This window comes from Felis catus, chromosome E2 (genome assembly GCF_018350175.1).
Source record: "Felis catus isolate Fca126 chromosome E2, F.catus_Fca126_mat1.0, whole genome shotgun sequence".
Classification (NCBI taxonomy): domain Eukaryota; kingdom Metazoa; phylum Chordata; class Mammalia; order Carnivora; family Felidae; genus Felis; species Felis catus.
The window spans coordinates 54,617,160-54,638,540 of record NC_058382.1 but is presented as its reverse complement, the minus strand read 5'-3'; the positions used below and the strand labels follow the sequence as shown (position 1 = coordinate 54,638,540).

At 49.1% G+C, this 21,381-nt stretch overlaps 1 protein-coding gene across 1 annotated transcript in view; it reads left to right on the top strand.

The window, feature by feature from the left end:
* Positions 1-21,381, top strand: part of PKD1L2 (polycystin 1 like 2) — a 95,452-nt gene that overhangs the window by 67,687 nt on the left and 6,384 nt on the right. Inside the window, exons 31-39 of the mRNA XM_045046016.1 lie at positions 3,029-3,239; positions 4,615-4,819; positions 6,058-6,154; positions 9,111-9,248; positions 10,746-10,931; positions 11,856-12,183; positions 13,838-13,971; positions 15,775-15,902; positions 18,806-18,966. Coding sequence (XP_044901951.1) covers positions 3,029-3,239; positions 4,615-4,819; positions 6,058-6,154; positions 9,111-9,248; positions 10,746-10,931; positions 11,856-12,183; positions 13,838-13,971; positions 15,775-15,902; positions 18,806-18,966 — 1,588 coding nt within the window. The remainder of the gene's footprint in view (positions 1-3,028; positions 3,240-4,614; positions 4,820-6,057; positions 6,155-9,110; positions 9,249-10,745; positions 10,932-11,855; positions 12,184-13,837; positions 13,972-15,774; positions 15,903-18,805; positions 18,967-21,381) is intronic.

The following is a 21,381-nucleotide window of genomic DNA, read 5'->3' as shown; positions in this document are numbered from 1 at the left end:
TCTAAGCTTCTCTTGCGTCGCTCTGACAGTGCCTGCTGCCACATCGTGACTTGTGTGAAGAGCTATTTAAAATCTACAGCAACCTTGCTGGAGCCTGAGCTCTGTGAGGTGGGAGCCTGTCCCTGTCCTGTCTCCATCTGTCTCATGCCTGGCCCCATGCAACACATAGAAAGCACACAACGAACGTGAGTGGGATGACGTCAGCACAGCAGGTCATGATGGAATGCACAAAGCAGAAAGGCATGTTCTTTCCTATGTGTTAAGGGGAGCATTGGCCATCCTGACAACTCTGGGTATTGGCTCTGCGATTAACGGGCTGTGGGATGTGGGGCAGGTTACTTCAATTCTCCACGCCTCAGTTTCCTTTCTGTGAAGTGCTGGGGGGTGCAAAGTCAAACCAGACCCATTTCCAAATGTAAGGGGCAGGGCACAAGATGGTGGACAGGGCAGTAGAAAGACAGTAAAGAACACGGAGTGGCAGGGTGAGAAGTCACTCCTCCATTCTCTTCCAGCCCTTCTGGGAGCAAATCTCCGTTTGGTACTTGTGTGTCTTTAACACCCTTTTAATACTGGGTTAATTCTCTGGCAGAAAAATAGCAGGTCTCAAACTCAGAGCTTTTTGAAACAGTATTCCACTAAAATTTAGTAACATCATTTCATTTTTATTGAGTTCTATATATGGTACATTATTCTGGTTTGGACTACTCTCTCTGACTCCCCACTTGCCCCTTTTCTGTTCATCTTCCACCCACATCGATGTTGCCAGTGTTCGGAACAGGCTGTCCAACAGAACTTCTCACAGTGCTGGAAATGCTCTGTATCAGTGCCATCCGGTATGACAGCCACTGGCCCCATTTAGCTCCTGAGCACTTGAAATGTGGCTAGTGTGACTAAGGAACTGAATTTTTTAATGGTAATTTTAATTTAATTGATGGGGCCAGTGGCTATCATACTGGATAGTGTGGGCTAAGAATGCTGCCATTTTTAACACACAAGGCCGATCACTGTGTAAATCTTGTTTAGAATACAGACACGGAGTCTACAGAATGGGGAATTTGAATTCATAAACTCCTGGTCCCACCACTGATACAGTGAATTAGCTTCTGGCTGAGGCCAGAATCTGCATTTTAACCAGTCACTTAGGCAACTTTCGAGCACACTTCGAGTGTGGAGAGTCAGTGCCCTCAAGACAAGATCCCAACTCCTCACTGTTAACACTTACGGCCCTCATGGCCGGGCCCACGCTGACCCCACGGTCAGCCCCACCTTGACCCCCAGGCTCCAGAGAGCTGGGCTTGGGCTGCCTATGAAGGCCGACCCTGCAGGAGCTCTGCTGATGCCTGCACTGGACGTCTGGCCTTGAGTCTGGGGCTTGGTCTTCCTAGCAGAGGCCTCAGAACGTGGACTCTGGAGCCAGCCAGGTCCCGGGGCTCTCACAGCCGCACCAGCAATTGTGCAACTTTGGGCAAGTTGCTCAACCTGCGACTTGGCTTCCTCCCCTATGAAACGGGAGGATTGATCCATCCAGCCTCTTGGCTCATTTCGAGGACTGAATGAGGTCACAAGACATGTGCTCAGCCTGATACAAAGCAGGTCTTCAGTGGTGTTATGATTGATAGGGAGTGATGGTATCTTCCAGAAGCACTGCCTGAGGGCTTGCAACCTGAAGGCTGTTGATGTCAGAACCTGTAGCTGTGGTCTCGGCTAGGCAGACCCAGGAAGGAGGGTGAGGGAGGAGGCCTGAGTCAGGGAGACAGAGTCGACATTGCCCCAGACCTTCCCCTGCATCTAGCCCGAGCCCTGCTGCACCTTTCTTCACACGGCGGGTTACCTTCCTGCTCACTTCTCACTGGTGACTGCCAGGGAGCCATGGGGCAGGGGTGCTCTCTCCTGTCACCTCCCGTATCTGGCTTCATGCACCCCTTGCAAAGACAAACGCTGGTCCAGTCGACCTGCGCTCTTTACTGTCCCAGGAGGAGGTGCCCCTGGGTGCCCGCCTTCCAGCTCAGGGTCAGAGACCCAGACCTGGTTCCGCTGGAAGAGGCCGTGCATCCCTTAAATACATGGACAACAGTGGAAATGTCAACGTTGTTTCTTTCTTGCAATGAGTCATTTAAAACAAAAAACATCTTTATGGGTTTTTTGTTTGTTTGACTTTTTAAGAAGCCGAAATGTGAACCAGCCAACTGTGGGAAAACATTCATGAGATTATCAAGGGAATTTGGCCAGTGACTGGCTATTTTGTGCTATTAAGGGATTATCATCACTCGTTTCAAAGGCTGACAATGACACCGTGGTTTTATTTTTAGAAGCACGTTGTAGCATTATAGCACATCGTAGAAGCACATGGAGAAGCATACTGAGATATTTAGGGACATGACCTGGGCCTTGGAATTTGCTTCAAAATCATCCCCGTGGAGAGAGGGCGGGCTGGGTGCAGGTGAAGCATGAGTGGCCACGAGTTGGTAATCCTGAGCCGTGGGTGTGTACAGGGTCATGTCCTCACACTCTCTGCTTTTGTAGGCTGGACCCTTTTCATGATTAAAAAAAAAAAAAGTTGAAAACAAAAGGCCAAGACCGACACCAGGCAAATCTTGGCGGGAGGCAAATCTTGTATATATCAAAATATTTGCTGATGAGATACCACCACGTCTAGGATTTGCTCTAAAGTATTCCAGAAGAAGAAAAAAGTGGGGGACGCTGGGGGGCGGGGCAGAGACGGAACAAGATTAGCCCAAGGTTGGCTCTTGTGGCAGCAAGTGATGGGCATTTATTCTGTTCTCTTCCGCCCATGTGGAAGGAAGCTTTGAGAGCGCCCTTGCTAAAAGGTGAAGAGCAGCCTACGCGTGCTAACTGGCCAGGGAGCCGGGTACCTCTCCCCATCTTTCTGAGCCCAGGTCTCTCACGGCGCGGCACGCAGCAAGCGCTCGACACGAGAAAGCCGTCGCTGACTCTGCTGTCACTTTGGCAGGCTGTCCGCTCTGTCCTTCGGCACCAGCTGAGGCGCTTTCTCTCCCTTGTCCTCCAGAACAGGTGCCACGCCCAGGTGACCCTCGGAAGGACAATGCCTACAGGCGGTGTCTCTACCTCCAGCTGGAGCATATGGAGCAAGAGCTTCAGCTGGTGGGGCCCTGCGGCCTCTCCCAGGGCCAGAGCCACTCCCGGGCCCTCAGCCAGCTGCAGACCCTGAAGGGCCTCCTTGCGGGCCAGCTGGGCACCCCACCCCAGGCACACACCAGGTAATCCACTCCCCCAGGTGCTGAGCGGGCACCAGAGGAGGGGCCTGCAGAGAGAAGGCAGCCCAGGAAACCTTGGAAGGATGTTCACCCAGATCTTCGCAGGCAGAAGGGATTCAGGATTCCTGCACAAATTCAGGGAGGAAGGCTTTCAACAGGGCAGTTTGCCAAAAGGCAGTTTTCAGCCCTTGGTAGAGCACCTCACAGTGTATAGCCATATTCATGTGGGCAGTTTCCTAACTGTGCACCCTTGGACAAGTCCCTCAACTTCTCTGCGCTTCGGTTTTCTCATCTGTAAAATGGGAATGATAATTCCTATCTCCTAAGTCAAACTTAAATACATTTTTAGGGGTGCTTGGATGGCTCAGTCACTTAAGCGTCCAACTCTCATGTTCGTGGGATCAAGCCTCCCATTGTGCTCTTTGCTGGAAGTGCAGATCCTGCTTGGGATTTTCTCTCCCTTTCTCTCTGCCCCTGTCCTGCTCACGTGTGCACACACTCTCTCTCAAAGATAAAACATTTTTAAAATACATTTTTAAAGATAATCGGTGAAATGTGAATACAGACAGGTTATTAGACAACATTAAGGAATTGGTAATTTTGATAGGTGTGAAAATTTATTACTGTCATTCAGTAAGAAAATGACCATTTTTGAGAAATATTCTGAAGTAATTAGGGATGCTTTTATATTAGGTCTGGAATTTATTTTTAAATATCCCAGACAGAGAGAGAGAGACAGAGACAGAGACAGAGAGAGACAGAGAGGAGAGGAGGGAGAGAGAGAGAGAGAGAGAGAGAGAGAGAGAGAAAGAGAAGGTAGATGAAATGAGTCTAACAGCCATCCCTTGGCTGTTGAAACTAATTGTTCAGCGTTTGTAGTGCTAACTGATTTTTGTAGGATGAGAAATTTTCATAATAAAAAAACGTGCGGGGCACCTGGGTGGCTCAGTTGGTTCAGCATCAGACTTCAGCTTAGGTCATGATCTCACGGCTCATGGGATGGAGCCCCATGTCAGGCTCTGCAATGAAGGCACGGAGCCTGCTTTGGATCCTCTGTCCCCCTGTCTCTCTAAGATAAATAAACATTAAAGAAAAGTTTAAAAAAATTATATAGTACCAGCCATCTAGGCTTCCCGTGAGTAATGGGAGCAAATCTGTGTAAAGCACCGAACAAACGTGACCTCAGTAGAATAAAAGTATGTAAACCGGACGGAATGTCGAATGAAGCCCTTTGAGGCGGGTACAAGATACAGAGGAGAAAACTGAGGTCTGAGAGGTCAAGGAGCTCAGCCACAGTCATGCAGCTGGTGGGGTGAAGTGGCATGCGAACCTGAGCCTGGTAGGTGCGCCACCCTGATCATACCCTGCTCCTTTTCAGCTCCCCGATGGCGAGCAAGCCTCCTCGCGGCCTGCCCTGGTGGTGTGTCCTGGGGGGCTGGCTCCTGGTGGCGGCCACCAGCGGCGTGGCGGCCTTCTTCACCATGCTCTACGGCCTGCACTACGGGCGGGCCAGCTCCCTCAAATGGCTCATCTCCGTGGCCGTCTCCTTCGTGGAGAGTGTGTTTGTCACCCAGCCTCTGAAGGTCAGGCTGTCCTGGTCCCCTGTGCCCACACTTTCCCTCCTGCCAGCTGACCTGTCCTTAGGCTTCTATCATCCCTTTATCTATTCATTACAAGCTTACACAGCACCTGGTTGGCAATGATGACGTTAACTGCCGAGACAATCCGAGTTTGGGGACAGAGGCTCTGGGACTGAGACTCTAGGCCAGGCCTAGAGGCTTACCAAGATGTGGGACGTCCCCGTCACAGTCACCCTCAGGAGGGTCCTTGCCTCCGTTTTATGAGAACCCAAGGTTAGGAAGGTAAGGTCACAAAATCCTGCCCTGGGGCACACGTGTAAAATATGAATAAAACCGTATGTCCTCAATTCTAAGATCCTTTTAACTGTGAGACAGGCTAGCAATTTACAAGAACTTTACCTTCAGAAAAGAAAAATGCCAAGTCATTAAATGTGTGCATCAATTGGAAGATGCGCTCCTATTTCTGAAATGTAAAGTTACTACCAGAGTTGGAGGAATACTGAGCCCTGGCCTGGAGCTTGGAGCCACAGCTCCCGCTGGACAGAGTCAGGGAGGAGGAATGCTGTGTGTGTCGGGGGAGGTGGGGCACCTGCGAAAGGAGGGGACATTTACAGTGATTCTTCATACTTACAAGATTTGCCAAATCCCTCATCCCCATTTTACCAGTTAGTCCCCAGTTCTGCCCCAAATAGCCTTTATCAGAAGGTATAGGGTTCCCTGGGGTGGCCTAGTCCATTAAGTGTCTGACTCCTGATTTTGGCTCAGGTCAGTATCTCACGGTTCGTGGGTTCGTGCCCCGAGTGGGGCTCTGGGCTGACATTCTCTTTCTCTCTCCCTCTCTCTGCCCCTCCCCTGCATGTGCCCGTGAATCAATGCAGGAGGAAGGAGGGAGGGGTGGAGGGAGGAGGAAGATGTAACTCAGTACTCGAGGTAGTAGGAAAGATAAGAGAGAGCTCTGGCAGCAGGAGGGCACAGGCGGAAAGGCTTTGGTCTGAAAAGTACGGAAAGCCCAAGATTCATTGTCTCTGCCTGCTTGGTGGCCAGGTGCTGCCACCCCCCTCCGCCCCGCCCAGATCCTCTCGCCTCATAGCCGCACCCCCTCCTGGCACAGGATGGGCTGGTTCCCACTTGACTTCCCCAGAGCAAGGTTTCTACAGATTTGACCCCGATCCTAACTCCTCCCAGATCAGGAGTTGATAGGTGCCAGCTCGGGCCTGGGATTCACAATGGGTGTTTCCCAGGTGCTGGGCTTTGCTGCCTTCTTCGCGTTGGTTTTAAAGAAAGTGGAGGATGAGGACGAGCCCGTGGTCTCCCTCCCAGGACATCCGTCTGGCCCAGGTAATGGTGCACAGGTAGAGGCAGGGACCTGGAAACTGATGAGGCTGAGCCCTACAGGGCCCAGCCACTGACCTTCCTGCTCCAACATTCCTTCATCCCTCATTGGGGAAGTACCCCTGACCCATCCAAAAACAAATGACTCCTTCCCTGTCTCCAGGGCAACCTTGTTTCTTCTCTACCCCAGCCCTCTCTCTTGCGCCCAAGCAGGACTCCTTGGCCAAAAGAGGCCCCTTGGGGGCCATGCTCTGCATGGCCATCTTCTCTGTGTAATCCCAAGAAAGCAGTTTTCTCCCCCAAGGCCCAGGCCCCTGGCCTTTAGAATGAAAACCAAAACAGAACATGCTTGCAGCTGGGCTGCAAAGAGTTCCAGGACACGGGTCTGCAAGCTACAGCCCAGGGCACAAATGGAGCCCACTGCTTGTTTTGGTAAACAAAGTTGTATTGGAACAGAGCCATGCTGACCCTTGTGGGAGGAGGGCCACGGAGCAGCACCTTTCCCTGCAACCTGATATCTCACTTCCCAACCCACACTCCAGAGAATGCCTACAACAAGACCATCACACAAAACAAGCAAACAGAACAGGATCAACACTCTAATAGTCCCACGCAGAGACTCTGACTTTCAGGGAAAAGAAAACAGAAACAAATCAACCAAAGACATACCTACATTCTTGTACAGACATTATTATACAGCGGGGTTACCTCCTAGAGTATCCTTTCACTCTGGGGTAGGGTTTGCGTTTGTTTTTCTCTTGGTTTTGGCTCTGCAGATCCAAAAGGTCCATTAAAATCTTCTCCCCAAGATAAAAGAGTAATTTTTGTCCAAGGAGACACCAGCTTCCAGAACAATTAAATATTCATTTAGTCATTCCTTTGGCAGCTACTCAGGGAGTACTTGCTGTGTGCCAGGCAGTTCGATGGCTCAGGAACATGATTTACATAAAATCCACTCACTGTAAGTGTGTAATTCACTGATTTTAGTAAATGTATACAGCTGTGCAACCATCATCTCAATTCAGATTTGGAGCAGCTTCATGACCCTGAAAAGGTTTCCTCTTGACAACTTGAAGCCAATCCCTGCTCCCACCCCAAGCAACACAGCACTGGATGGAGCAGCTTGCCCTTGGAAAGCGCAGGCCACTGGGGGAGACGCATTAAACAAGTAAACAACACAAGCAGACATGCAAGTGTGCAATGTGAGAACTTACGGAGAGAACGGGAGAGTGCAGGCCTCTCTGCTGAGGTGGTGCCTCCGTTGGTTCCTGGAGCCTGGTGCAGGGAGGGACTGCACATTGGGCACGTGCAAAGGCCCTGAGGTGGGACAGGGCTTGTCGTTTTGTAGGACTACTGACAGTGTAGCCAAAGCATAGGGAATTAGGGGGAGAATGGTTCAAAATGAGGGCAGGGACACCTGGGTGGTTCAGTCGGTTAAGCCTACGACTTCGGCTCAGGTTATGATCTCACAGTTGTGAGATCGAGCCTCTGACTGGCTCTGTGCCAAGCATGGAGCCTGCTTGAGATTCTCTTTCTTCCTGTGCCCCGCACACTCTCTTGTGTGCACTCTCTCTAAGAAAGGAAGGAAGAAGGGAGGGAGGAAAAAACAAAATGAAGGCAGAGAGGTGGGTGGGGAGCAGGGCCTTGTAGCACCTGGGTCAATGCTGGGGTTTTGGAGGGCTAAATACGAGAGGCATGATCTATCTTGTGGTTTGAGAAACATTACTATAACTGCTTTTAGGAGACCAGAAGTGTTGGGTCAAATGGACAAAAGACTACTGGAAAGGTCCAGACAAGAGATTATAGGTACTGGTAGTGGGGGTGGAAAGAAAGGCATAGATTCAAAAGACAGTGGGGACAATACACCTCTATCAGGATAGCTCAAGTGAAAAATGGTGATAATCGCAAATGCTGAAAAGGATGCAGAGAAACTGGACCATTCACACAGTGCTTCTGGGAACGTAAAATGGTACAGTCACTCTGGAAAAGAGTTTGGCAGTTCCTTTCAAATCTAAAAACGGTCTTACCATATGCCCCAGCGATTACATTCTTGGGCATTTATCCCAGAGACATGAAGACTGATTTTCATGCAGGAACTTGTAGCTACATGTCCACAGCGGGTTCATTTGAAACAGCCAAATGGCCATTCCTAGGAATCTACCCAAGAGAAATGAAAATATATGTCCATACCAACACCTGCACACGAACGTTCATAGCAGCATTATTCACAATAGGCAAAACTAGGAACAATCCAGACATGAGTGGATAAAAACATACAGAAGTATATCCATACCAAAAAAAGGAACTAAATACTAATTACACAACAACATGGATGGACTCCAATCCATTATGCTAAGTGAAAGAAACCAGACACCAGAAACAATGCACTGCATGATTCCATTTATATGAAATATCCAGGAACAAAATCTATAGAGACAGAGAGCAAATTAATGGGGCTGAGGGTGGGAGTGAGGACTGACTTCATGGGGATATGAGGGAACCTTCTGGGTTGATGAAAATGTTGTACAATGAGGTTGTGGTGATGGTTGCACAACTCTATAAATCTACTAAAATCACTGAATTGTAGACTTCCAATGGGAATATTTACGAAAATTATAGCTTAGTAAAGTGGCTTGGAAAAAGAAGATACTTAGAATTAGACATGACAGGACTTGGAAATATTAGTTACCCTCCTTCTTCCATCCATCAAAATTTCAGAGCACTGAGATCTATCTCAGAGTCCAAGAGCACAGTGGGGGGGGGGGGGGGGGAGGGGCGGGGGAGCGTTGTGCTTTCAGTACGAGGAGAATTCTCCGTGGAAGGAGAAGGGGCAGAATTCTGGGTGTGGGGATGGAGGGGCGGAGGCGTGGAGGGCAGTGTTGGGAAATGGCTCCTGGCTGCAAAGGCAGAGGGCAGCTCCACCGCCCCCTGGGGGACAGTCCTTGTGTCCTTGCTTTCACAGACCCCTCTGCCTTGTTCCGAGCACGAAGGTGCAGCAGAAAGGACATCTACCAGCCACCTTTGGCCACTGACATCAAGAAGATGAAAACTACACACCTCAAGGAACAGAAGGCATTTGCCTTCATCAGAGAAATCTTGGGTAGGCAGCAAGGTCACCCACAAGCAGTCTCCCCACTCGCTGGTTGTCAGCAAAGACTTGAACAGCCAACGGTGCAATCTTTGACAGACCCACACTGCCTCTGGGCCTGTTTTCCTAAATATCAACTCGCCCCAGCTTCTCCCCCATGCTGAAAGTCCTTTGGTGGCCTCACGTGAACCTTAGGGTAAAATCTGAGCTCCCCACTGTGGCTCTGCCCACCCTGGGTCACCTCTCTTGGCCCGTGTGCCCTGAGCTCTGTCCCACCGTGTTCTACAGCTCCTGGGACTCCTTGCCCTCTGCGGACCCCAGGCCTTGGCACAGGCTAATCTAACCTGCCTGGGATGTGCCTCCCCTCCTCCCTACCTTTCCTTCTGGCTAATTCCTTATTCTTTTATTCTCAGCCCAAAGATTGGGTGTCTTCAGCAAAGCTCCCCAAGCTCCTGTTGACCAGGAGCTTCTGTATATCTTAGTCTGGGTTCTCCCATAAGCAGATTTGGGTACAAGCAGTTGGTTGGGGAGGTGATCCTGGGAACCACTGGCAGAGAAAAGGAAAGTACAGAAGAGAGAAGGCGGGCAATAGAAGATGTGGTGACGAGTGGGTTCCATGTGGGAACTGGAGCTCAGTCCTGCTTGGGACCTCTGTGGGAGTATGTAGTACACGGCCCCAAGTTGGCACTCGCAGGTCACTGGTGAGGGCTGCTTCCAGGGAGGACACTGACCCTGCAGCACTCCTAGCCTGCCTTCCCACTGGCTGAGCACGTTACGGCCAGACAAACGGAGAGCAGGGAAGCTTGCATAGAAGTAGCAGCATGTACGGAATAAAGACAGCACAGGGGTACGGGCGGAGTCCCAATTCATCCCAGGCAGGGGCTGCTGGAATGTATATTCCTAGGCTCTGGACCCAGAGATTCTGGATCAGTAAGGCTCTGCATCCCCCTAAGATTTTGATATGTGGCAGCCTAAACGAAATCTTTGTACCTAAAGGGCCCTTACATCACACTCACCTGTCCACAGGTAACCTCCCTGAGGGCAGGGAACACAACGGTCATTTTCATTGCTCTGTCCTCAGCATTGCAACATGGCAGAGGCCCATTTTTAAAAGACTCTTTTTAAGAAACATTTATGGAGCATGAATTCTGTGCAGGCGCTTTTTTTAAGTGGTTTATAAATATTAATTTATTGACTCCCTCATCACAACCCTGTGAATAGAATTGTCCCCATTTCACAGATAAGGAGATTAAGGCAGAGGGGTAAGTCACTTGTGAAAGTCACATGGATAGGAAGTGGCACAGCCAGGATTGGAACCCAGGCAGGAGGCTTCTGGTCTGTGGACTTTACTCCTTTCTGCTGTCTAAGGATTGGTTCCACTGTCACTGGGGGGAGGCGGGGGGCTGGCGAGTAGCTGGTCTACAAGGCCTTGCTATGCGCCATTCTATTTCCTGCCTTGGGCTTGGGACTGGGGCCCCTGTGTGACCAGGGCGATGCCTCCCTTCCCAGCATATCTGGGTTTCCTGTGGATGCTGCTGCTGGTCGCCTACGGGCAGAGGGACCCTAGCACCTACCACTTCAACAGACACCTCGAGCACAGCTTCACCCAAGGCTTTTCGGCCGTGCTGGGCTTCCAGGAGTTCTTCACATGGGCCAACACCACCCTCGTGAGCAACCTGTACAGTCACTACCCAGGTACTCTCCCCTCTCCCAGGACGTGTGTCAGCCCCCTTGTGCATATTCCTGAGAACAGGCACGGGTCACTGTCACCATCAGCATTACAGACAACCGATAACCACGGGATGATATGCTTTGAAGGAGTGACCCTCAGAGGGCTGTGTGTGCACAAGACGGGAGCCCTAAAACTCCCTGGGTGCAGAGTGGAGGACTTCCTGAACGAGAGACAACCAAGCACGAATTGGCTACACGGAGGCAGAACCCAGGCAGAAGGGGTAACATGAGAAAAGGCAAGCCTGAAACGCCACAGCACATTCCTGGAATTATAAGGCACTGGGTGTAGGCTAGGAGTTGAGGACCAGTGAGAAGCAAAGCAGGAGACAGAAACAGGGGCAAGATCATGAAGGGCCTCAGAAGTCCACAGTTTATGCCTAAGCAAACAGGAAGCCACTGACAGTTTCTCCACGAGAGACTAACAACCAACTCTGTGTTTAAGCAGGATCATTCTGGAATCATGTGGAAGTTGAAGCGGAGAGTAGTTAGGATGCTAGGGAGAAATGATGGGGCTGATGCAGGAGTGAGGGGCTAGGGTGACGGAGAGAGGGGCATGGCTGCAGACAACACTGAAGAGGGAGAGCTGACGGGCCTTGTTGACGATTGGGATGTGCGCATTGAGGGAAAGGGCACGAAGGGTCTCCAAGGTGATGACTGGATGGGGGCCGTACCATTCCTCAAGAGAAGTTATGTGGGAACTGGATGACGCCTAAGTAGGGAGATGGTGGTGAATGTGTCCTATGGTTGGCCATAGGACTATTGACTACTGACTCTTGACTATTTCACGACGGCTACACTGAAGTTCACGTTAGCGTCCAGGCCGGGGAACTCGGAATGCGCGAAAATGATTTTGATGGCCACACTGACCTACTGGATTTTCATCTCCAGGCTTTGTCACTGATGGCAACTCCAGGCTGGTTGGCAGTGCCCAGATTCGCCAAGTGAGGGTCCGGGAAAGCTCTTGCTCTCGTGCCCCGCAGCTGCAGGCTTCTCGTCACGGGTGCCGCGCACCCTACTCCCTGGATGTTGAAGACCTGTCAGACTATGGGGAAGGCTGGAATGCCTCCGCCCTCAACAACAGCAGCGGCCTCTCCCGGGCTTGGCAGTACGAGAGCCAGAGCCAGCGCCGAGGGTATCCCTTCTGGGGCAAACTAACCATGTACCGGGGAGGCGGTTACGTGGCCCCCCTGGGGACCGATCGCAGAAGCACATCGAGGTAAGACTCACTTGATTCACATGTGGCCAAGGAAAGCCAGGTGCTAGGGTCCAGGTCTGATTGGGGGGTGTAGCCAAGTCCATTCACGCTGCTATGGGGAGAGACTGGGGGCCTCTGAAGTATGCAGATGGGATTTCCAGGCCCCTGGACACCGCAGTCTCCCAGGTGGAGGGGAGGTCCCTCTCCAGCACCCTCAGGCTCGTGGGCTGAGTCCGGTGGCCTCGGCTGGAGCCAGTGTAGGGATGGGGAATTCCACCAACCACACAAAGCCATCCACCACCAGGCAGATGGGAAGCGATTAAGGCTCTTCACCTTACCCAGAATTCTGCTATGCACAGTGAATTACGGGACCAGAGAATAACACAGAGTTTGGAGCATTCACTGTTTTTACGGTAGCAGAAGCAAGCCTGCTCTTTGTCCGAAGGATGCCATCTCACCTTCGTCTCCTGAGGTTGCTCACTATAAACACAGCCTCGAGAAATGGCTTGGGTAAAGCCCAGAGAGGACCCTGCATTCCTGGAACACCCAACATGGTGGTGCAAGGACACGCAGGGCACATGCAGACCACCTCTCCCGGCACACTCGAGGGTTCGAGCGTCAGAGGTGTTAAACCCTGGCACAGTTTCCTGTTAACTTTGCAGACCCAGGCAAGTTAGTGAATCCACGTGAACCTCAGTCTCCTCCCTGTATTCTTACAAAACCGAGGAACACTGGTAACAAATCCCCAAGGAGAACAACTGGCAGGGGACCCCTGGGATTAAGGACAGGTCAGGGATAGTTTCTTTTGGCACAAAAGGTGTTTTCCTGCCACTTGGAACAACTGATACTCTTTCTTCTGCACACCAAGCAGGATACAGACCCACTGGAGACAGGGCATGTTTTAAAATATTTAAAAATAGTCCATCATTATTGCTGTCACACACACACACACACACACACACACACACACACACACACACACACACACTTTCTCTTCACATTGTTCCTGACAAGCTGGTGTCAACACCATTGTAGAGGAGGAAACTGAGTCATGGAGAGGTTATTAGTTTCCCTGCAAGGCAGTCAGGGTTTGAACCCAGGTCCATGTAGTACATGCTCTTTCTGCAGCAGCAGTGGGCAGACCTCCAGAAACTGGTCTTATGTGAACTGCCAGCCCAGGAGAGATTTCAACAGCGGCGGCTGACTACCTAAGCCCCTGATTTTCTACACACTTCCTCTTACTCAGTGATCCTCGAACTTTAAAAAGAATCACAATTAAAAAAAAAAAAAAAAAAAAAGGCATCACAATCCCAGGAAGGGTTCATCAAAGCACAAATCCCCAGGCTCTGCCCCCGGAGTTTCTGTTTTGGGAGATCTGGGGTGGGGCCTGGCAATCTGCATTTCTAACAAGTTTCCACAAGAGGCGGATGCAGTACGGGGACCACACTTGGAGGACCTCTGCTCTGACAGCCAGGAGACCATGGGTGCCAAGACACTGCACCATGGGTGGGAAACTGTGATCACTTCCAGGAGCAGTCCCAAGGCCCTGTGGCCCAGGGCACGGAGCTGAGTCAGAGGGAAAATTTTCCACAGGAAGCCCTGGCTTTCTCCCGGGGCAGAGCGGGTAGGGAGCCACTGCAGATGGAGATGTCTCTAAATACTCCTCTTCCTACAGAATTCTCCAGTACCTGTTTGACAACACCTGGCTGGACAGCCTGACCAGAGCCGTGTTTGTGGAGTTCACGGTCTACAACGCCAATGTCAATCTGTTCTGCATCATCACTCTGACCCTGGAGACCGGCGCCCTGGGTGGGCAGCCTCGCCTGTGACCCCACTTGCGTTCTGCAAGACAGACGCCCCTCCCTCTGGGCCAGGGCTCCTGACCAGGCTGGGCCTCGCTGCCCCAGGGCCAGAGCTCCAGGGCAAATGGTTGTTTGGGAGATTCGGGGCGGGTCTTGGTTGTCCCCGGGCACCCAAAGGGCAGGCTCCAGGGCTGCACCAGCCTTATTCCTAGTTGCCCTCACTTCTCTCTGGCCTGTCTCCCAAGATACTCTAAGGGAACGCAGTTGGGGTTTGAAAGCATCTCATATTCTTGAGCTTCCCAATCTGGGGGAGGCAGGTTGAGGGGCTGGCAGGGAAGAGCTAGGGAGGGTGCAACCTGGGAACAGATAATTTCATCTAAAATAATACTTTACTACTCTGTACCTCAACCTACAGCATGAAGTACATTTTACATCATATTCCAACACACACAGACACACAAATACACGTAAGACACAAGAGCTTCAAAAACATTTCCCTGAACTAGATGTACTGTGCCCTCATCTTTTTCCCCATTACCTGCCCTCCTCCCTCTTTTAACGCTTTCAAAATCTACTGAAAATGGAGCCCTAAAGCCTCTTCAGCTAATAAATCAATTTTCCTAAAATTCAACCACCTCTCCTTTAAAAATTAAATGATTTTTAGTATCAAATTACACTTTTAATAAAACTAATACATGTCTATAGTTCTTTAAATTTCAGAACTGTGTAAAGTGAAAAGCAAAAGGCCTTCAACTTCTATGATCACTGGCCACTGACAACATCGTCAAGCACTTCTATCAAATCCTTATGGGGGGGATGGTTATTTGTATACTTATATTCTATTTCTTTTTGCCACCTTTGCAGCTCTTAGGACCAATTAAACAGTTTGTTCCCAAACACACCTGATTAAATTATATGTTTCTAAAAGATGAAAAGTGAGGGGTGGTTGTCAGGTCTGGTTGGTTCAAGCAGTCCACCGACGTCGGCAAGGACTCAGGTTGTTTGTGTCTCTCCATTCTGCCATTCTTGGGGTTGGCTTTGTCTTCAGAGGCAGTAGCCTTATTAGTCAGATTGGTTTTTTTCTTAAAAGATAACTAAAATATCATTACAATATCTGCCAAAAAGAAAAGATACACAAATGGAAGAAAGGTGATTCAAAAGAAGGTTGAATTTTAGGCATATTGGTCAATAGATGAATCGGTCTTTAGTGAACTCTTTTTAGGTAAACTGGCTTTAAGTGAGCCAGCCTTGGGGCACCTGGGTGGCTCAGTCGGTTAAGCATCTGGCTCTTGGTTTCGGCTCAGGCCATCATCTCACGGTTTCGTGGGTTCGAGCCCCGTGTCAGGCTCTGTGCTGACAGCACAGAGCTTGTTTGGGATTCTTGGTCTCCCTCTCTCTCTGCCCCTCCCTCACTCACACTGTCTCTCTCAAAATAAATAAACTTAAAAAGTTAAAAAAAAAAAAAAGTGAGCCAGCCTGGAGCAGATTAATGTTAAGTGGGCAGTTGTGCTCTGGCTGGAGGTGACTGAGGGCACAAATGGAGGCTACCAGATGCAGAGGGTAGGGGACGGCTCTCCCCGTGCAGCTCCCAGCATCCTTTCTGACAAATGCATTGTCGTTGGCATCCCCCGTGTGTCCCTGTCCAGTCCCTTGGGTTTTTGGGTCTGAAGGACCTTTATCTTCTCTTCTGCCCTGGCCAGTCCTAAGAAGGGCCTGAGACTGCATCATGGCACAGATGACTTCCGGTCAGAAGCGGTGGCTCTGAGCAGGCAGGTGACCAGGAATGAGCAGAACGTGTTTTGCTTCCCAGGAACCTTCTTTGCACATGCGAACCTGCAGAGCCTGCGCCTGTACCCCTTCACTGACGGCTGGCACCCCTTCGTGGTAGCAGCAGAGGTCATCTACCTCCTGTTCCTTCTCTACTACATGATTGTGCAGGTGAGGGGTAGACTAGGGCTCCCTGGGCTGGAGGTGGCAGTGCGCCTGTCCCATCTCACACACCTTCCCTGGAATGAGGCCAGCGGAAGGGAGAGGGAAAGGTTCTGTCTGCCTGTTTGCCATGGCAACTTTCCGGTCCTTCTGTAGTCATGAGGACCCACCCAGCTCAAGGACCAACTTTCAGCACCTCTCAGGAACTAAGATTCAGAGGCTGGTCCTTCCCGGATGGGGAAGGGAGAGGAACTGAGACCTTGCAAAAATGTCATAGGTGGGAGACAGAGACAGGTGACTGTGCTCCCTGTGGTCTGGTTCACCTGTGGTCCCGGGAATTAGGAAACAATCCCCTTTGCCACTTTTACAACCATGTTGCAAAATGAAGGTACAGACATTGATAATGATGGGGATTTGAGGAGGCGGGGAGCTCACTTGAAGCTTGGGATATGGCCTGCCCCCTCCCCCACCAAAAATGCAAATCAGGTCTCTTAAAAGGACATCCCCAACCCCTGCTCAACAGCCACGACAAACGCTTGAAAATAAGGATGATACCTTGAGTGCCTACCACGTGATTCACGTTGCGCTAAGAATGCTGCATGGATTTTCTCCTATAATACCAAGAGAAAGGTTCTATTGGCTCCATTTCACAGAGTAGGAAGCTGAAGTCCAGAGACATTTAGTAATTTATCCAAGGCCAAAATTGAACCCAGAGAGTCTAACCCCTGAACTTGACACTCTGCCTCACCATGAGGCTCATAAACCTGGATCCCACAGGGTCTCTGAACATCGCCAGTTCAAACCAAACAGGGAACAGTTACCAAAGAACAACCTAAGTCTTTGCATTTTTCTAGAACATCAAAGGAGGCCCATCTGCCTACCCACCTCTGGGCTGCCCTCACCCTCTGCCTGCAGCTGCCTCAGAACGCTTCTTTCCAAAACCCTTAAATCTTTCTCAAAATACTGCTTAAGCAATTTTTAAAATCTCTCTCCCTCCCTTTATGATGGAGGTGTACTTAGCCAAACAGGAGTCCTTCCTCCCTAAGAGTGAGTAGGGGGAGGGAAATAGAACAGACAATAGAAGATTCTCTTTAGCGGGTGTGGGGGGGGGGGGACAGGGGGGGAGGCCTAGAACTTACACAGCACAATTCCTTTTGACTTGCAACACCTGATGAGGAAACAGAATTAAAAACAAAGTCTCTGGCCAATCTAGAAAACCTCTCCAAAAAGGCACAAAGGTCAAGGAAAAAAAAAAAAAAACTAACAAAATTATTTTTTTCTAATTTATTTATTTTTATTATATTATTTGTTATTTCTAATCTATTCATTTATTTCTAATTGTGGTAGATTATGTATACCATTGTGTATGTTCTATGTTATATGTTATTTTAATTGTGTATATTTTATATCTTACGTATTATATATACATAAAAACACGTATATATAATATATAACAAAGTTACCACTTTAACCACTTTTAAATGTACACCTCAGTGGCATTAAGGACATTCACGTTGTTGTGCAAAAACCATCACTACCATCCATCCATCCATCCTTCCATAACTTTTTTCCTCCTGCAAAACTGAAACTGTACCTATTAAACAATAACTCTCCACTTCCCCCGAAGAAAACAACTTTTCTTTTTGAATAAGCATTAAACTAGAAGTTAGGAACATCCCAGACAATCCACTAAGAGATTCCAAAAACAGAAAGTAATCTCACCCTTGCATATTGCTAGGCAGATAGGACCCATTACATACTCCTTCTTAAGATAAACACTAATTAATCCTCAAGAGAATTTATGGCATATCTATCCCACTAGTCCACTCTAAATTCACCTGGTAATTGGGGTGGCCACTTGTGTTTGCTAACTATCTTTATCAAAAGAAAAATAGGGGCACCCGGGTGGCTCAGTTCGCTGAGTGTCTGACTTCGGCTCAGGTCGTGATCTCACAGTTCATGAGTTGGAGCCCCATATCGAGCTCTCTGCTGTCAGCACAGAGCCGGCTTCAGAGCCTCTGTCCCCTTCTCTCTGCCCTCCCCCGCTGACACTCTCTCAAAAATGAATAAACATTAAAAAAAAAAGTAAAAATAAACATATATAATCACAACAGGAGGTAATTTTGTAATTTGGAGCCAGGTGCCTGCCATTTGGCTCCTACCCTCCTGGGGAAACTGGGAGTGAAGGGCACTACCTTCCTTCATGATCACATGTCAGACAGAAAGCTCCCAGGTCCTTTAGAAAAACATTCTTGAGGCTAGCTGAACTTTTTTTAAATTTTTTTTTTTCAACGTTTATTTATTTTTGGGACAGAGAGAGACAGAGCATGAACGGGGGAGGGGCAGAGAGAGAGGGAGACACAGAATCGGAAACAGGCTCCAGGCTCCGAGCCATCAGCCCAGAGCCGGACGTGGGGCTCGAACTCCGGGACCGCGAGATGGTGACCTGGCTGAAGTCGGACGCTTAACCGACTGCGCCACCCAGGCGCCCCGAGGCTAGCTGAACTTTTAAAAAGATTGACACACACCTCAAAGGGGCAGAGAAAGAGTTCACAATTACAAGTTTTCTGAAGTAAATACCCTGTGAAAGGGTGGGAGGGTCTTTCTCCTTCCCCAATTTTTTGCATCAGAGAGAATTAAATGTTTTTCTTATTTTTGCTGTATTTACTCTTCTGTGCCTTCCAAATTCCGCAGCCCGAGTTGGTGATGGGACAGATGGGGTCTGTGCACAGTGCTGGGGAGAGGCCCCAGGTACTCTAGGCACGTGGGCCCAGGGCTTTAAGGAGCCTCTCCAGGATACAGTAGACCCCTGCTGGAGGGTCATCTTGGGTGGCTGGAGAGCTTTGGTGGAAGGGGTGGGGAGCCACAATTCTGGCCACAGCATTTGGTACAACCTCCAGCTCCTTTCTCAGGGCAAGCTCATGAGGAAACAGAGGTGGCGCTATTTCCATAGCAAGTGGAATCTTCTGGAGCTGACCATCATCCTGGCCAGCTGGAGCGCCCTGGCGATGTTTGTGAAGAGGGCTATCCTGGCAGAACGTGACATCCAGCGCTACCGGAACCATGGGAAGGAGTAAGTGGCTCTGCCTCAGCTCCCAACTCCCACACTAGATCTGCTTCCTCCAGCTCTGTGGCCCCAGGGTCAGAGGGAGGCTTTTGAACAAAATTTTTTTTTAACATTTATTTATTTTTGAGAGACAGAGAGAGACAGACCATGAGTGGGGGAGGGGCAGAGAGAGAGGGAGACACAGAATCCAAAGTGGGCTCCGGGCTCCCAGCGGTCAGGACAGAGCCCCACACGGGTTGAACTGACCTGAGCCAAAGCTGGATGCTCAACACACTGAGCCACCTAGGCGCCCCCAGAGGAAGGCTTTTGAAATCCTGTTGATCCTCAGAGGATCACGGGTCACTCTTTAAAAAGTAACTATAGCTACCACTTAAATTCAGGTTTAGGGCCTGAAGCATACACAGTTGGAGAGGGCTCTTTTACGACAAAATGGAACAAAGCTTACTTTTGCAAATCCTACCAAAACAAAAGACCTTGTGACACCGTGGTAAGGTCCCTGCTCAAAAGCTGTAGCAGAACGCCAGTCAACCTACATCTGCTACAAAGTGTCCTACATCATTTACAACCTACATCATTTACAAAGGGTCCACTCTGTTAGGCAGGATGTACTAACCCACCAGATCCTCATAAGAACCCAAGGTGGTAGATGTTATTATTACCCAAAAGTAGGTTCGCCTCTTGGGAACCATCCAGCCAAAAGACATGACCAAACCAAAGAATAGGAAAAGGAAGCATTTTACTTGAAATAAAGGAGAACATCAAGGATCTTTCCCAAAGTGGTCTCTCCAAATAACAAAAATGGGGAAGTTTTAAGGGAAGGGTGAATACATATTCTTGAAGGGGCTACGCAATGGAGAATACAGCGTGGAATTGGGGCAGAAGTCATCTTAGTGTAACTGAGTCCAAGTCAAAATCACTAGGACTGGCAAAGGTCAGCATTGTCAATTCTCTGGCTTTAGTTGGTCTGGTATCTGAGTACTCAAGGGGGTTTAGATCCTGCAAAGATAACTCAAGAAATGTGGCCAGGTCAGTCTTCACTTTATCATTGTTGATTGTCCTTCATAGGATCAAATTACCTCCTGGCCTGATAATGGCTGTTTTGTCCGTACATTCATTCACAAGATGGCAGAGGACCTGAAATGACTTCTGAGGTCAGGAAAGCTATGCCGGGGGCCACCTGGGTGGCTCAATCAGTTAAGCATCTGACTCTGATCTCAGTTCAGGTCTTGATCTCAGTCAGGGTTGTGAGTTCAAGCCCTCCATTTAAAGGTGGCAGAGAAGTAATTTAAACCTACCTTGTATGAGAGGTTCAGTCACTAGAGCACACAACTCTTGACTTTGGGATTGTAAATTCAAGCTTCATTTTGGGTACAGAGATTACATAAAAATAAAATCTTTGGGCTCCATGCATGCCCAGTGCTGAGCCTGCTTAAGATTCTCTCTCTGGTACTCCCCTGCTAGCTCTCTCTAAAAAAGTTTTAAATAAATAACTGTTTTAAAATCTTGAAGGGGTGCCTGGCTGGCTCATTTGGTAGAGCTTGCAACTCTTAATCTCAGGGTCATGAGTTTGAGCCCCACACGTTGGATGTAGAGATTGCTTAAAAGTAAAGTCTTAAGGAAATATATTAAAAAGGAAACAACAACAAGAAACCTAGCTTGTAAGTCTCCAGGATCCCAATCCTTACATCAAACCACTGTGTTTCTTGACTCAGTGATTTTAAAGATATAGCTAACATTTATTTATTGTTGGATGCCATATACTGTTACAAAAAACAGCACTTGAAAAGAATTATCTCATCTACTTTAATCTTCCTAAAACTTCTAAAAGATAATTCTATCAACGTCCCTTTTTTACAGATAAGGAAACTGAGGCTCAGAAAGGATGTCTGTGCAAGGTCACAGAATTTGGAAACGGAAATGCAGGGCCTATAAGAACTCTGCATTCCTAACCTCCACCCTAGATGGTCTCATTCAACTCACAAACCCTCACTGAGCTCTTCTCTGTACCACGCCCATGGCGCCAGCCAAGTCTAGGACTAAAGTTCCACCCTCTCTCCAGGCACCCTTCCACAGAAAGGTCTCCATATCAGTTGAGTTCTTTGAGTTCAGAAATTATCAGAAGTGCTTTTATTTTTTTACTTAAGCTGGTTGTAAATCTTATGCAGAACAGCATTTCTAAAACTTAAAGGTGTTTGAACTCTTGAAGGGATCTGCAAAAGATGACCTGGGGTCCAAATCCAGCCCGCCACCTGTTTTTGTAAATTAAGTTTTAATGGAACACTGCATCATCACCTGTTCCTTACATACTGTCCATGGCTGCTTTCCTGATAACAACTGTCAACGGAGTTACTGGGACAGAAACTATCTGGCCCACAGAAACTCAAATACATACCATCTGACCCTTTGCAGAAAAACTCCTGC